The 15537-nt window shown below is 35.6% G+C and overlaps 3 protein-coding genes across 6 annotated transcripts; 1 reads left to right on the top strand and 2 right to left on the bottom strand.

Moving 5' to 3' along the window:
- Positions 1–214: 214 nt before the first annotated feature.
- Positions 215–5306, bottom strand: LOC132098780 (tetraspanin-19-like). Of its 2 annotated transcripts, XM_059504954.1 has the most exons (8): positions 4328–5306; positions 3992–4070; positions 3654–3769; positions 3476–3550; positions 3240–3341; positions 2958–3122; positions 2782–2865; positions 215–2080 (listed from the first exon to the last, which is right to left on the bottom strand). In XM_059504954.1, the coding sequence occupies exons 1-8, from the start codon at positions 4391–4393 to the stop codon at positions 1832–1834; spliced, it is 936 nt and encodes a 311-aa protein (XP_059360937.1). In that variant the 5' UTR covers positions 4394–5306; the 3' UTR covers positions 215–1831. The 2 variants fall into 2 exon arrangements, with proteins under 2 accessions (XP_059360937.1, XP_059360936.1); XM_059504953.1 differs by having other exon boundaries at positions 3654–4440; positions 4537–5306.
- Positions 5307–5388: 82 nt separating this feature from the next.
- On the top strand, positions 5389–6561 carry LOC132098781 (U6 snRNA-associated Sm-like protein LSm8). Its single transcript, XM_059504955.1, has 4 exons — positions 5389–5482; positions 5913–5953; positions 6041–6168; positions 6273–6561. The coding sequence occupies exons 1-4, from the start codon at positions 5452–5454 to the stop codon at positions 6361–6363; spliced, it is 291 nt and encodes a 96-aa protein (XP_059360938.1). The 5' UTR covers positions 5389–5451; the 3' UTR covers positions 6364–6561.
- Positions 6562–7548: 987 nt separating this feature from the next.
- On the bottom strand, positions 7549–15038 carry LOC132098783 (thymidine phosphorylase-like). Of its 3 annotated transcripts, XM_059504963.1 has the most exons (10): positions 15020–15038; positions 13681–13849; positions 13389–13585; positions 13137–13235; positions 11972–12101; positions 11775–11893; positions 10854–11016; positions 10496–10723; positions 10155–10295; positions 7549–7721 (listed from the first exon to the last, which is right to left on the bottom strand). In XM_059504963.1, the coding sequence occupies exons 2-10, from the start codon at positions 13814–13816 to the stop codon at positions 7567–7569; spliced, it is 1368 nt and encodes a 455-aa protein (XP_059360946.1). In that variant the 5' UTR covers positions 13817–13849; positions 15020–15038; the 3' UTR covers positions 7549–7566. The 3 variants fall into 3 exon arrangements, 2 of the variants coding, with proteins under 2 accessions (XP_059360946.1, XP_059360945.1); XM_059504962.1 differs by lacking the exon at positions 15020–15038 and having other exon boundaries at positions 13681–14006; XR_009422972.1 differs by lacking the exon at positions 15020–15038 and having other exon boundaries at positions 7585–7721; positions 10509–10723; positions 13681–14011.
- Positions 15039–15537: the final 499 nt, after the last annotated feature.

A 15537-nucleotide genomic window follows, 5' to 3' on the forward strand; every position in this document is an offset into this window, starting at 1 on the left:
AGAGCTGATTGTTTTCGTGACAACATGGGGAAAGCCAGAGAGCATGAGAAAAGAGCTCACATGATAAAGAACATCAACATGACTCATGTCCCATAATTCAATCTCACTTGCTATAGCATATCTCTCTCATTCTATTCCGGTGTCTGTTTTCTTGCTCACTGTAACTAAATGACATTGTCATGAGATTAAGATTAATAAGACCAATTAAGTTGATTAGAATCGATTTTTAAGTTTTCCGATTAGATTAGATTAGATTAGTCAATGTTCATGCGGCTTCTTTCCGTACAGGAAAAAAGCCCCAAAAAGTGTTTGAACACTTAAGATGCACTTAATGTTTGATTTTCAATGCATCATATAACAGAACACCAAACCAAGTTATCTTTAGGTTATTTTGAAGAAGTAAAGCACAAACACACTTTTCAAGTACTTTATTTGGTTTCAAATTATAAAATAATAGATATATTGTACACAATGGGTTGGAGACATTGTGGTTTTATATTATTTTATGATATATTAAATAAGACCCTTTTATGCTATTTTGGAATAACGCAAGGTCAGACAGTCCTGAAAATCCCCCTTTGACTCATTGTGCATCACTCTGTCCAGAGCAGAATCAGGTACTGGCAGTGGAAATCTCAAGCTCCTCTCCATGTAACTTTCTCTTTGTCTCCATCAATGCGTGCGCTGTCAAATGTTGTCGTAAAGCATGACTGCCAACTCATAACCACACGAGGTCAGTAATGTCAGCCTGGCTATCATCAACCACAGAGCGACTGTAACAAAGGGGCCTCTCATGCGGACAGACATGCTGCTCTTTATGGCCTATAGAGAGTGTTGTCTGTCAAACTTCAGTCAAAGCCCACTCTTGACTACAGATACTTTCACACACTAAATGGCCCCCAGTGACATTAACATCAAGTCTTGACTCATAAAGCAGGTCTGAGTGTGCAGTGATTTACAAAACAACCTCTGGAATCATCCGAATACCACAACTGAGAGCAAGGAATCTTCGTGGCACGAAATGCAAAGGATGACTAATGGTTTATGCACATTTTAAATACAGCTTGTATGTTTTTTTTTCTCTGTTGATTAGTAATAAGCAAAATCATGTAAATCTAGCCTTTGTATATAAAACATGTTTATTTTCAATTGTATGGTTCGAGTAGAAAACAGATTTTTATTCTTTATTTAAAGTGTTTTGAATACTATTTTTTTTTTTTTTTTGCCATATAACAGTGTTTTAATATTATTGTTATTGCGGATAGTTATTGTGTGGATTGTCTCATATTATATTGGTTATAATTTCAAAGGTCAGTATTTTTATATAATTACACTACTACAGTTATACAATACCTGTGAATACAATACATGTCATGGGGCATTAAAATAAAATGGAAACGTATCAAATCTTCCAAAGAAAAAAAGAGATAGTTAATTGTCTGTCATCACACCCTGAACTGTGACTTCTGTGGAAATATTGTCTTAAAAAGCCTTTGACTTTAGAGGTCTGGAATGAATTGTTTGAGGAAAATATGCTGGTTGTCTTTAAGATGACAGATGACACTCCTGGGAACAAGCACGAACCTGAACTTACTGAAACAAAACAATGGTCTCACGAGAAGGTTTTAGATGTCTTTGGTCAGGCACAGACCACAGCAAATTAGCCCATCCCAATCTGATCACGTTACATGAGAGAAGAAATGTGGATTCAGTAATCATGAGGATTGTAGCTCTTATGGTAGTTTAATTGTTGCATATATCCCCCCGATCATAACTGCCATTGTAGCCCTGTTGGTAATGCAAATTATGTTGGCTATTTTACATTTGACTGTTATCCTGTTATAAATTCAGGATCGTCATAATTCCCGTCAACATATCCACTGTGATGATAGTAGCCACTGTCTATTTGAAGGTCACAGGTTTGACTATCAAACTGATGGTTTTCCATACTGTACTGCTGGTGTTCAGGCTGCGCTGCTGGGTTCTCCTCTGTGTCGTTCAGGAGATTATTGGGATGCAGTTCCCTCGTCTTGCGGCCGATGCATATGAAGGTTTGGATGCCAAAGATAAACTGCAGAATCTGAGCATTACAAGACAAAACAATCCAAAATCATTTAGATTTTGTTTTAATGTTAAAATGCGTCTCTTAATATCGCTCAGTTTAAAAAAATATTCCAGGACCGGTTATATACAAATTAAGCTTCAGTCACTAAAATGCGTTCCATTTGTATTATTTGAAAAATAATGTATTTTATATAGTATTTTATTTTGTTTAAGGTTAAATACAAGTTGCACTCAATCTCTAATATTAATTGTATTGTACACTTGCAAGAGAAAAATACACAATTATTTTATTTTGTTTTTATCTTCTGTAAAAGATGCTTAACTTGAATTGCATTATGAGCTCCCAAGGGGAGAATGTACAATTCATATTTATGTTTTTATTATTATTATTATATTTATTTCAGGTTACATACCAGCTCTGTCACTAAAATGAGTTGCACTATACACTTACAAGGTGATATATAACAATTACTTTATTTTATTTTTGTTGTTTTTTATTTTATTTTTGCCGTAAAGTCAAAGATGCTTAGCCTGTATTATACATGCATTTCCACGAGAGAAATGTACAATTATTTTATTTGGTTATTTATCTTATATTATTTAATTCATTTATTTTTAGCGAAGTCCAAGATGCTTAACTTTTATTTAACCCAGAATATATTTTAAATTGGTTACATATTGTGTGAAAAATAATAAAAAATTTTGGTCTCTCCTTACCTGAATCAAAAGAAGCCCAACATCCATGCCAAATATTACGATTATATTCATCTCTAGCCAGTCCACTAAAACCTTCTCACAGACCTATCACCAAAAAAACTGCTTTAGTGTGCAAATTAAAACAGGGAGGATAAGTAAAAAGGTTGTAATGATGGAAAAAAGGCAACATATGTTACCGTTTTATAGATGTCTGATCCGTTTCCAAAGCTGTGTGTTCCAGCCAGAATTACAGGGCAGGTAGCGTTAAAACAGGAGCAAGGGTAGATGTCAGTCCCCCCCAGCGACTCAATAACTGTGTTATTCCTCCATTCATTTGAGTTCAGCCTACCACAGCATTGTCCCTACAGCAAAATGAAAATGCACTTATATCAAAACCTACATTCCTATAGCAGATTGTCAGATAAAAAAAATTATAATCATACAGTCATCTTGCATTCAAGTGTAAATCAGGCACGTACAGAAGTCTGCACACTGTCTAGAAGTTTCCAAGATGTTTGGGTTTCATTTCCTCCGTACTGCCTAATGATCTCATCCACATTATCCTTCAAAAACTGCTCAATCTGGTGACATTCAAAATGTGCATTAGACAATTTGTTTAATCATTTTATCAACTGGTTGAATGTGGAATCTCGTGTATGAAGTTGAAGTCAGCTGTGTTTTCCTTACAGTATAAATAAATAAGGTAAAGACTTGCCTTCTCTCTTCGTATTAATAGCACAATGGTGGTGAAAAGCTGACCCAGAATGATGACTATTAAGAAGCACATATACTAAAAAAAATAGAGAAATGTTAAAAGCAAGCTTTTATTGCAACTCAGAAAGCAGGGTAAAAATTATCACTGTCTATATGCACTGTGCATAAATCATACTTACAAATATGATGAAACATCTGCTCTCAAAATAGGCACCAGCACAACCCAGCAAGGACACAATAACCACAACAAGGCCGATGAAAAAGAGCCCCCCAGCCACCTCCTTCACTTCCTGTCCTGAGAGACCACACATTTACCTTCATTAACACACCGAAGTCAGATAGAAGGACAAACGTTCACTAAAAATTAGCTGCGGCAAAATACTATACTTTTTACAAGAGAAAACATGGTGTCCTAAAACATTATTATAGGTAATACAAGGCAGATTGCAATAACATGCATAGGATGTAACTTCTAATTTGAATAATGATAGACTATGACAAATAGAAAAAAACTTACCAGAGCTGAGAACACTAACAAAGCTGTCCTTATCAAATAAAATCCAAGCAGAACACGCAAAAATGCTGATGCCAAGAATCTGACAAGATCATGTAAATTGTTACTTGTTTGTACACGTAGCCATGCATGAATTAAGTTGGTTTATTTGATGAGTGCAGAAGTCTATGCTTATGGCAGAAATCAGGCACATGCTTAATCATATTATAAGCTGTGTCAATGTCCACCGTATGATTAATATATCTGACTGCAGTGCAGGAGGTCTTTGTAAGTAATAAACAAGAAATGTCTCTAAAATCTTTACCAGTAACATGCAAACCTATGGTTGTTTCATCTTACCACAAAGAAGGAATTGACCAGCATTAGAAAGAATTTCAAGATCTGAAGCTTGTCGTCTGCTTTCATGTTGCCTTTAACAAACTGTTACAGCTCCACATGAACTCTAAAAGATGCTGAGTGGAAACAGACAACACAAATATATGTTACAAGAAGATCATATTACTTGAACAGCTTTCAAAAATCTATTAAAATGAAACAATTATCCGTACCTGTTTTGCTTAATCGTTTTCCCTTGTTATTTTTCCAATTCGGGATGATAAAAGTCTTAACTGTCAGAAGGATTTTATTTTATACATCCATTTCTTCTTCCCTGGTTGAAGTTTGTGTGTTTCATATAGCATAATGGTTTCCTGGAGATCCTTCTAAAGCATCTCAGGTTGCAGTTCACTTCCTCATAACAACATAAATGATTAACTTTAACAATCACTTGTGTTGTGCTTGGTGTTTTGTGTTTTAATGATGGGTTTGGACAGAGTTCAGAATGTGAAAAATGATCATCTGGCTCATTTCCTTTCGCTATGATTGTGCAATGGATTGTTTAGATAATTATAGTTTCTCCAGCTTCATAAAGGTAATGTTACCAAGGAGTGTCATAGTTTGCAGAACGCATGGTCATACCAAGTCAGTTTTGGGAAATATACAATGGCAATACCATAATTTGGACATTTATCCTGATATCATGCTAGAGTGATATTTGAAATAGCCTACAGTACTTCGGAATACCATGTAAAAACCATCATTATGATATTCTAAAAATCAAAGTATCATCACGGTATCATTGCACCACAATACTTTTGTGTAAGTTCACAATCAGTCTTTCCATCAGCCCCCACTGCGACCTTGAAACAATTTGCCTTTTCGCCAAAAACTGATTCTAATCTCAAATGTTCCTCGTTTGAATCCATAGAATGTTAGAAACCTATATAGTGCGCCATCTTCTGGTCAAATACATGACCACAGGTTCTATTGCTCCTACTCGACTAGTACTGCCGGCTGGCCGCGATAGGTCATCGATTACTCGAGTCTCTCTCCGTCCTCATTTCCGGCTCAGGTCTCAGCAGAACGAATGTGTTTCGTTGTAGTTGTGATCAAGAACCGGTGGATTTAAACACGCATCAGTAGAGATGTCTACCGCTCTTGAGAGTTACATTAACCGTATCCTTTGATGCACTTGATGATGGTGATGTTGTAGATCAATAGCTGGTGCGTTGTGTTCTATTCATGATAGTGTTTCAATGGGCGCGCGAGTAAGTGTGTTATATGATGAGCATGATAATTTTCGCGTTTTAGTATGCATGCATGGATGCATGTATGTGTGAATGAATGCATCAGATTTTATATATACTACATATACAGTGGATATGCATGGCTTAATTGTGTGTATAGTATGTACTACGTATATTAAATGCATGCATGTAACTTGTCTAATTATATCTATTTCTTAGAATTATGCTATTATGCATGCATAATATATTTAGTTGCATATGTTAGTGTACTAAAATCGATGCATTGATCATTTAATTGAATCTAACTGTGTATGTAAGTCTACATGAGCCTGATATTTCCCTGACCAGCATTATTCAAGGGACGGTTGCCATCGTCACTTCAGATGGGAGAATGATTGTGGTGAGTGTTTCTCATTTCCTTAAGTAAACATTGTTTGTATGCATTAATAAAGGAGTCTGCTTATGACTTTTATTGTTTTGTCCTTAGGGTACGCTTAAGGGCTTCGACCAGACGATCAATCTCATCCTGGATGAAAGCCATGAGCGGGTGTTCAGCTCTTCCCAGGGAGTGGAGCAGGTGGTTCTGGGACTGTATATTGTCAGAGGCGATAATGTGTATGTATCATGCCACTTCTAGTATTTGTACTACTTATTTAGATTGTGTAAAACAACTGCGGACTTTAGTGGATTTTAAAGGCTTGTATGTTTATGTGTTTCAGGGCTGTAATTGGTGAAATTGATGATGAAACCGATTCTGCGCTGGATCTTGGAAACATAAGAGCAGAACCGCTCAATTCTGTGGTGCACTGATGCCTTTCAAATCAGGCCAGAAAAATCTATGTTTAGATGAAATTCCCCGTTTCTATTTGAAGACTTACCCCTAGGAAGTCTGAAGGCATCGAAAAGGCATCTTTTTTTAATCTTGATGAAAAAAGACTGAATGCATATCCTTTTTTACATGTGTTGAAATAAATACAAAAAAAGAAGTGGGGAAGTATTTGATTTAAATATTTATTTTTATTTTTGGTGAAGGCAAAAAACAAGGCAATGAAGGCTGATGTAAGTAACCGATTCCTGATCAACTCTTAGTTAAAATGTAAACAAGACTGTCATAAATATAAACTGTAAAATATAATTGGGTGAATCTCTCCGATAAATATCCAGGTTATATTTCACAACAAAGTCAAAAGCAATAAAAAAATTTATTGCATTAAGAAATTATTATTTTTTTTTTTTTACAGATAAGCATTTTCACCCCAAAACATTTAATTACAATAAAGCAAAAAAAAATCAGAGATAGATTTTTTTTTTTTTTTTCATTTTATTAATTAATTAAAATACTGATTACTGTCAATCTCGAAATTCATTGTGAGAAGGATTCGGCAAATTAATGTGGGCCAGATTTTTATAATTACACTGAATTATTGGTTTGATTAAATATGCAGAGAAAGTCTTCATTGAAAAATAAAAAGGAAGCACTAGTGTTATGCTTTAAAGGCATTCTGGAGTCCTTTTACCTTCTGACAAATCTTTGAATATCTTAAGGCATCATCATGGATGCTTTTTATTACAAGAAGGACTAGAGCTGACCCTGTTTTCTGAGTTTCTGGAGCTCTTATGGAGGATTTGTGATCTGTAATTCTGCAATTCCTCTGTGAGTGAGTGGTGGCAGCATTTCATCTACTGTTCTAGTGTATTCAATCCTGCTCCAACACACCTGGCTGCAATTTCCAAGTCAGGCTGAAGGCTTTAATCATCAGGTTTATGTGGTTTTGTTCAAAGCTGGATTGAGCAGACCCTGGGCTAGAGTACTATTTCAACTACTGGTAAGACGATATGTTTAAAGATTTCCAGATGCAGAGCTCAAAGGTCGGCGTAGGTCTTTCTCAAGTAGTTCTTGTTAAAACTCCCTAGTGCTTCATATAAAGAAAACAATTTCTTGGTAACAGTACATTTAAATTTTTGAATATGAAATATTTGTTACAAACAAAATGTGTTTTGAATGAAGGTGTGTTATGACATGTTGGGTTCATTTGGGTAGATGAATTCTGCCACACGTGAAGCAGACTTGTATTCGTCTCGGCTGCCAATGACCAAAACTTTCCGCAGGTTAGAATCGTGTGCACTCAGATCTGGGGAACTGTGATGAATCCTGATCCATGATTCACCTGTCAGTTGAACCAATAGGGTATCAATAACAATTTAATGCTATACACAGATATACAGGTGCTGGTCATATAATTAGAATATAATCAAAAAGTTGATTTATTTCACTAATTCCATTCAAAAAGTGAAACTTGTATATTATATTCATTCATTACACACAGACTGATATATTTCAAATGTTTATTTCTTTTAAATTTGATGTTTATAACTGACAACTAAGGAAATCTCAAATTCAGTATCTCAGAAAATTTTAATATTGTGAAAAGGTTCAATATTGAAGACACCTGGTGCCACACTCTAATCAGCTAATTAACCTAAAACACCTGCAAAGCCTTTAAATGGTCTCTCAATCTAGTTCTGTAGGCTACACAATCATGGGGAAGACTGCTGACTTGACAGTTGTCCAAAAGACGACCATTGACACCTTTCTCAAAGAGGGCAAGACACAAAATGTCATTGCAAAAGAGGCTGGCTGTTCACAGAGCTCTGTGTCCAAGCACATTAATAGAGAGGCGAAGGGAAGGAAATGATGTGGTAGAAAAAAAGTGTACAAGCAATAGGGATAACCGCACCCTGGAGAGGATTGTGAAACAAAACCCATTCAAAAATGTGGGGGAGATTAACAAAGAGTGGACTGCAGCTGGAGTCAGTGCTTCAAGAAGCACTACGCACAGATGTATGCAAGACATGGGTTTCAGCTGTCGCATTCCTTGTGTCAAGCCACTCTTGAACAACAGACAGCATCAGAAGCGTCTCGCTCCAAAAAGGACTGGACTGCTGCTGAGTGGTCCAAAGTTATGTTCTCTGATGAAAGTAAATTTTGCATTTCCTTTGGATATCATGGTCCCAGAGTCTGGAGGAAGAGAGGAGAGGCACACAATCCATGTTGCTTGAAGTCCAGTGTAAAGTGTCCACAGTCAGTGATGGTTTGGGGTGCCATGTCATCTGCTGGTGTTGGTCCACTTTGCTTTCTGAAGTCCAAGGTCAACACAGCCATATACCAGGAAGTTTTAGAGCACTTCATGCTTTCTGCTGTTGATGAACTTTATGGAGATGCAGATTTCATTTTCCAACAGGACTTGGTACCTGCACACAGTGCCAAAGCTTCCAGTACCTGGTTTAAGGACCATGGTATCCCTGTTCTTAATTGGCCAGCAAACTCACCTGACCTTAACCCCATAGAAAATCTATTGGGTATTGTGAAGAGGAAGATGCTATATGCCTGACCCAACAATGCAGAAGAGCTGAAGGCCACTGTCAGAGCAACCTGGGCTCTCACAACACCTGAGCAGAGCCACAGACTGATCGATTCCATGCCACGCCACATGATGCCACATAATTCAGGGAAAAGGAACCCCAACTAAGTATTGAGTGCTGTACATGCTCATACTTTTCATTTTCATACTTTTCAATTGGCCAAGATTTCTAAAAATCATTTGTATCGGTCTTAAGTTAAAGTCAAATTTTCTGAGATACTGAATTTGGGATTTTCCTTAGTTCTCAGTTATAATCATCAAAATTAAAAGAAATAAACATTTGAAATATATCAGTCTGTGTGTAATGAATGAATAAATATAATGTACAAGTTTCACTTTTTGAATGGAATGAAGGTCGTGTGACTGAAACGTGCGATTAAAATTTATTTTGCAAGTTAAGATAGTGTGCGGGAGTTCCTTATATTATTCTACGCACCTATTACTTACAGGTGTGCGATGGAGTTCGTTCACTAATGGAATTAATGAAATAAATCAACATTTTGATGATATTCTAATTATGTGACCAGCACCTGTAAAAGTAAGCTATTTTAAAAAAATGTGCTACTGCAGTACTACTCATAGTATTTTGGCAGTAAGAATTCTGTGCACAGTATGCATATTTAATTATTTAAAAAAAAAAAAAAAATTGTTGGGAGATAATTCCCTCAATGCAATCCTATTTCCAGTGTACTTATTGAACTGGAAGCAGATAAAAGATCAACACATTTTTAAAATATGACCTACTGCTCACATTTTCACATTTGTGTAAAAGCACACTGTTATAGGCTGATATATCCCACAATGCAATTTGACTCTTTTTCAGTGTGATGAACCAAAAACAATATTAATATCAGGCTTGACTCATTATTTGATAGGACTGCTAAAAGTTTTATGCGAAATTGGATAACAGTTAAAATTTAAAATATATTGTTATTTTTTCGTTTAAAAATTGCATTATTTTATTACTTGCATAACTGGCAGCCATTTGTTGAAGTAAACATGCATTGTGGTGGTCTTGTGACTTTTATATAAGATCGCTGTAGCACAGTGTTTATTGTTGCATATTGAACACTGTCACATGCTATATATTTTTTAGTAGCCAGCATACTTTTTAGTAAGAACTATATAAGTTTTTCAGTCCAAACAGTCATATACTGTATTGAGATAACTGAGACTAACCTTTCTGTATCTGCTGTCCTATCTTAACCAAGATCTCCGCTCCCACACTATGATCGATTTCCTCTTCTGATTTAGAACGGCCGGCCCCTAGTTTATGCAGCACTTCAGCCAGAGCCAAACCGTCGATGTCCAAAACGGCTCCTGTCAATCAAAAAGTTCACACATACACACACACAATGGCTGCCGCTGAGAATAATAGGCATTATGATTGCATATAGATGAATAACAGTGAATATTAAAAGCGCTCTGTGCGATCAGTTTATAATCATGCCTGTGCTGTTGGCGTTATGTAAAATAATTAACATATTTGATTTTCAAATGAGAACATGGAACATAATTACCATTATCTGGTACCTCAAGCTCTGTCTGATGTGCTGCACGCTTCATGTGCCTAAAGTAGTCATTCTCATCTGAACACAGGGAATGTGCAACATCTGCAGACACCCCCTGAGCCATCAGCATCGCCTCAAACTTTTTCAGGGCTTCTCCATTCTCCAGTTTCAGAGCGATTTCTTTTTTCCCACTCTCTACAGTACAGGAGTGGCCACACATCCACAATAGATGCCCACCTAAATACAATGGACACTTTTATGCTTCCTTATTGCAGACATTTATAGCCAGCTTGTCTTGAAGAAAATCACGATTTAGTTCTGTTGTGTGATCTTACAGTAGTACGTTTAAGTGGGTCCTTCTCCTTACCTAAATATGTCACCAGTTCCTTGAGATCATCTGACCCTCGTCCTTTAAGACACTCAAGGGCTTCACACACCTCGACTGCATTTCCTACACTCTGGCCAATAGGAGTGTCCATTCGGCTAAGCACCGCCCCTGTTTTCACACCTAGTTTGTTGCCCACAGTGATCTATCAGCAAATAGACACCAGTATTGTATGATAGTTGAATTAAGAATGACTTGCCAGTTCAAATCCTGAATTGGGTTTGAATTTGATTTGAGGTTGCAAACAGGATGCAGAATTGTAATTTGAAATTGAATTTAAGGAAGTAGAAATATAATAGCTTACCAAATAGCTTAACAAAGCCTTGTTAAATCTTCGCAGCATAAATCTTAAGTTTGAAAATGTATAGGCCCTTTGATAAGAGGGAACTCCAGGGAGGTAAAATTCTATTGAAATTTGAATTTAGTGTATACTCATCATTACAGTCTGTGAAAAGGGTCCATTGCAATTCTGTAAAAAACTCTTCCTGTCATTCCATTTCAACTTATATTTTGATGTGTCTAATAATTCGAGTTCATTCTCATTAATTCTTCAGTTCTGAATTCTGAACAACCCTGATGGACTTATAAGCATTATATTTCAATTCAAGGGAATTTTGCGTGCAACTTTCAAAAAAAAAAAAATTGCATGGTTATCATAGATAAAAATAAATAATTTAAATATTTACATGTCTAAATTTGATCAGTCTAATGCATTGCTTAACTCATGACTTGTTTTCCCCATGAAATTAGATACAAAATGTGTTTTGTTTTCTCTTTAGTCATATCTTGTCTTTTCTTGACACCAAAACAACTATGTGGAAGATGTCAATGTATGGATATCTAGCGCATTTTATTTTCATGACGTGCCTTCTACATGTGCTCAGACACTAGCTTCTCTCTTACCAGTGACTGAGCAAGACTGCGAGCGCTGTCCACATCTTTATACAGAGCAGCTCTGCCAAACTTCACATCTAACACAAGAGCACTGAGACCCTCAGCTCCTTTCTTAGAGATGATGGAGCCTGTGCAGGACATGGACAACAGTAATCATGAGAAGTGGGCTTAACACTGCAATGAGAAGTTTTTCAGCTTAATCTTACTTATGATAAGAGGATGACTATCAACAGTCGATGTGGCATCTCTGATGGCGTAGAGAACACGATCTGCTGGCACCAGATTCTTTGTCTGTCCCACAATGCAACAGCCCACATCCTCTAGGATCTGCTTCACCTAAAGCATATAAAATAATTAAACAGTATATTTCACTTTTTTAAATAATAATTAATAAATTGTGTTCATAAATGTTAATAACTTAAACTTATCTGGTTTATTTGCCACTCTGCGTTTGGGTTTAAGAATTTGTTCATAAATCTTAAAAAATAAAATTATCTGGTTCATTTGTCACTATGACAATATTTTATAATATAAAAATTTTGCATAGTAAACTACAAAAATACTGTAATAATAGTACAATGCTAGCAACCATTTACTGAGTTCTGACATCTAACTTTGTGAAATATTGTCGTTGCTTATCGGAAAGACAGCATGCTGTGATGAATCAGCACATGGGCTACATTCATTTACATAGATGTAATTATATAAGGATTTCAGTCAGTGTTAAAAATGTATTTAATGACATGCATTCAATATCAACGTTCATAAAAATAATAAAAATACAAGAACAAACATGGAAAACATTAGCAGGTTAGCAGGATTTTATGATGCCAGTATGCATTTGTCATTTCCCAGCTTAGATGAGTTCTCCTGAACCGATGATACTGTTAAGGTCTGCTGTCGAATCTGAAATGTTTCTATAGTTACTGAAGAAAAAAAATTAAAACATTGCCAAATTCAGATTTCAAAAACCGCTGATTTATTCACATTGGAAATTTCTAAATAACCTGACTCATACAGTGATGCACAACAATATCCTTTTTACGAAATGATCCTGTTCAGCAAGTTGCAACATGATTACAATTACGTGGTAGTATACTATAGTATTTTTGCAAATGTCCTTCAGTTTATAGTGACTTCACAAACAAATATAAAAGGCATTAGTATTTAACCATAGGTATTACTTAATACTAATTTTTAGTATTTTTATATATTTTTCATAATAGAACCTGAGGAATGTGTTTACTACAATCTGACAGTTAATAGGCCAATTTTAACTGCTTCATTTTTGTAACGAGTAACGACTAGTAAAAAAAGTTAGAGTATCATTTGTCAAACCATTATCTGAAGTATAAAGAAATCCCACATCACCTGTTCAACTGACTGGTTAACTTTAAACCCTTGGATAGACTCCAGCTTGTCAAGGGTGCCGCCTGTATGTGCCAGTCCTCTTCCACTTATCATGGGCACCTAGAAAAAACCCTACATGTGTAAAGTACCTCAGCTGCAATCATTTTAAATTAAGAGTGGTTGACGGTGGAAAATGTAAATGAGTTGAAAATGTGCCCTAGAAATAAAACACAATTTAATAGTTTAAAATATAGTACAGGGCATTTTCTATACCTTACAACCACATGCAGCCAGAGCAGGAGCGAGTGGAAGACTGACTTTGTCTCCAACCCCACCGGTTGAGTGTTTGTCTAGCACAAGCCATTCCTTCGGCCATTTAAACATCTCCCCAGAGTTCATCATCTCTCTTGTCAATGCCACGGTCTCTTCATCGGTCATGCCCTTCTGCCATATGGCCATTAGCATAGCACCTATAACACAGTGTTTTTAAAAAAAATACACCTAAAAGTTTCCTTGACTTGTGTTTTAACTGTACACTGAATTTATGTGAATATCATTTTCTTACCTATTTGACTGTCCTGGATGTCTCCTGATGTGACTCCATGCACAAAAGTGTGTATCTCTGCATGGCTGAGTTGGCCACCGTCTCGTTTCAGCTTAATAAGCTCAGGGAAACTAATTGTGTTGTCTTTAAATGACATCTTTACATCAGATAATGTGCCATTTCCAGTCAACTGTGTGAGGCATAAAACAGGAACTTTGTCCAGAGGAAATATTACATCAAGAGCTAGATTTTGCCCTGAAGTTGATTTCATATGATAACTGATGAAAATCTGTTTAGCTCATGAAATCTTGCTGTTTATTGAAGGTATCTATTTATACAGTATAAAGACATAATTTTACAAGACCTAATTTTAATTTTTTTTTTATTATTTTACCTGTTAGTTATATTTTATAGTTGAGTTATTATAAAAAAATATATATAAGTAACACTTTACAATAAAGTCTCATTACTTAATGCCAGGTAATGTATTAACAAACATTAATTAGCAATGAGCAATACATTTGTTACAGTATAATTAATGTTAGTTAATTAAAATAATACTGTTAGCTCAGGTTCATTTATATTAACAGATACAACTTGTGATTTTAATAGCATATTAGTAAATATTGAAGCATAAAAAATGTTTTACATGTGTTTTTCAGTTAGTTCACTGGGGAAAAATATCACTCAGGAAAACCTCAATTTCACAAATAATCTGCAAGTAACACATTAAATAAAATATGAAACTTTTAAGTAAGAAGACTGAAAGACTATTTTCCTGCAAAACATCCTTAATGATCTTTTTTTTACAGTGTGTTAATGTAAACAAATAGACCTTTATTGAAATTTTTTTCACATTAAACCTTTCACCGTTTATAAATTGATAAATGTAATAATTCACGTGCTATAATTGTCAGCTGTAGGCTATTCAACAGACATGACTGCAGTTATACACTTTAAAATAGTTTTAATTTTAACAAACCAAGTTGTGAAGAAAGAACTGTAAACATTAAATGATAAAACAATAGATATATTAATGGAAATACTATAACCTGTTTTTATAGAAATAAAAGTGAGATTAGAAGAGTTGGCATCTCGCCCAATCACTTTCTACTGCAGTTGCCATAAATAAATAATCTACAAACATCTCAAACATAAGATTGTAGCCTAAATAGCAGCATTTGGCCTGTAAAGTTTGTCTTCTAACATTAACGATTTATTTAAAATTCTGTTTACACAGAGATCATATTAAAAAAATTACATTATTTTCTGTCTAAAATTAACATAAGTCTACTTTATATTCAACCCCAGCATCTTTTGGCAGTTAAACGTAAACAAAAGTACCAAAGCAAACACTTACTGCAGAGTAAACAGCCTCGCAGCGGACCGTCCGAAACACTGCACTCTTGTCAGAGCAAATGAAAGTAACACATTAAGCAGCAACCTCAGTCATGAACGTGAATGTACTGACAATAGACGGCCATTGCCTTACAGTCATTCGGATTTAGACATGGGCTACCACCCATGGCGCCATTTTGCCAGAGAATAAAATTAAAGAAAATAAACACCTGCATTAAAAAGTTGTTTCATAGTCAACACATACTCTTTGGTTTAGTTTAAAACTAAGTAGACCAGTTTCGGAAGGGGTAATGTGAAAAAGATAAATGAAAGTGAAAGTGACGTGACATTCAGCCAAGTATGGTGACTCATACTCAGAATTTGTGCTCTGCATTTAACCCATCCAAAGTGCACACACACAGAGCAGTGAACACACACACACACACACACACACACACACACTGTGAACACACACCCGGGGCAGTGGTAGGCTATCTGTCACTATATTACTTAAGTTGTTATTACACCTAGGGCAACAAC

This window comes from Carassius carassius, chromosome 22 (assembly GCF_963082965.1).
Source record: "Carassius carassius chromosome 22, fCarCar2.1, whole genome shotgun sequence".
Lineage (NCBI taxonomy): Eukaryota > Metazoa > Chordata > Actinopteri > Cypriniformes > Cyprinidae > Carassius > Carassius carassius.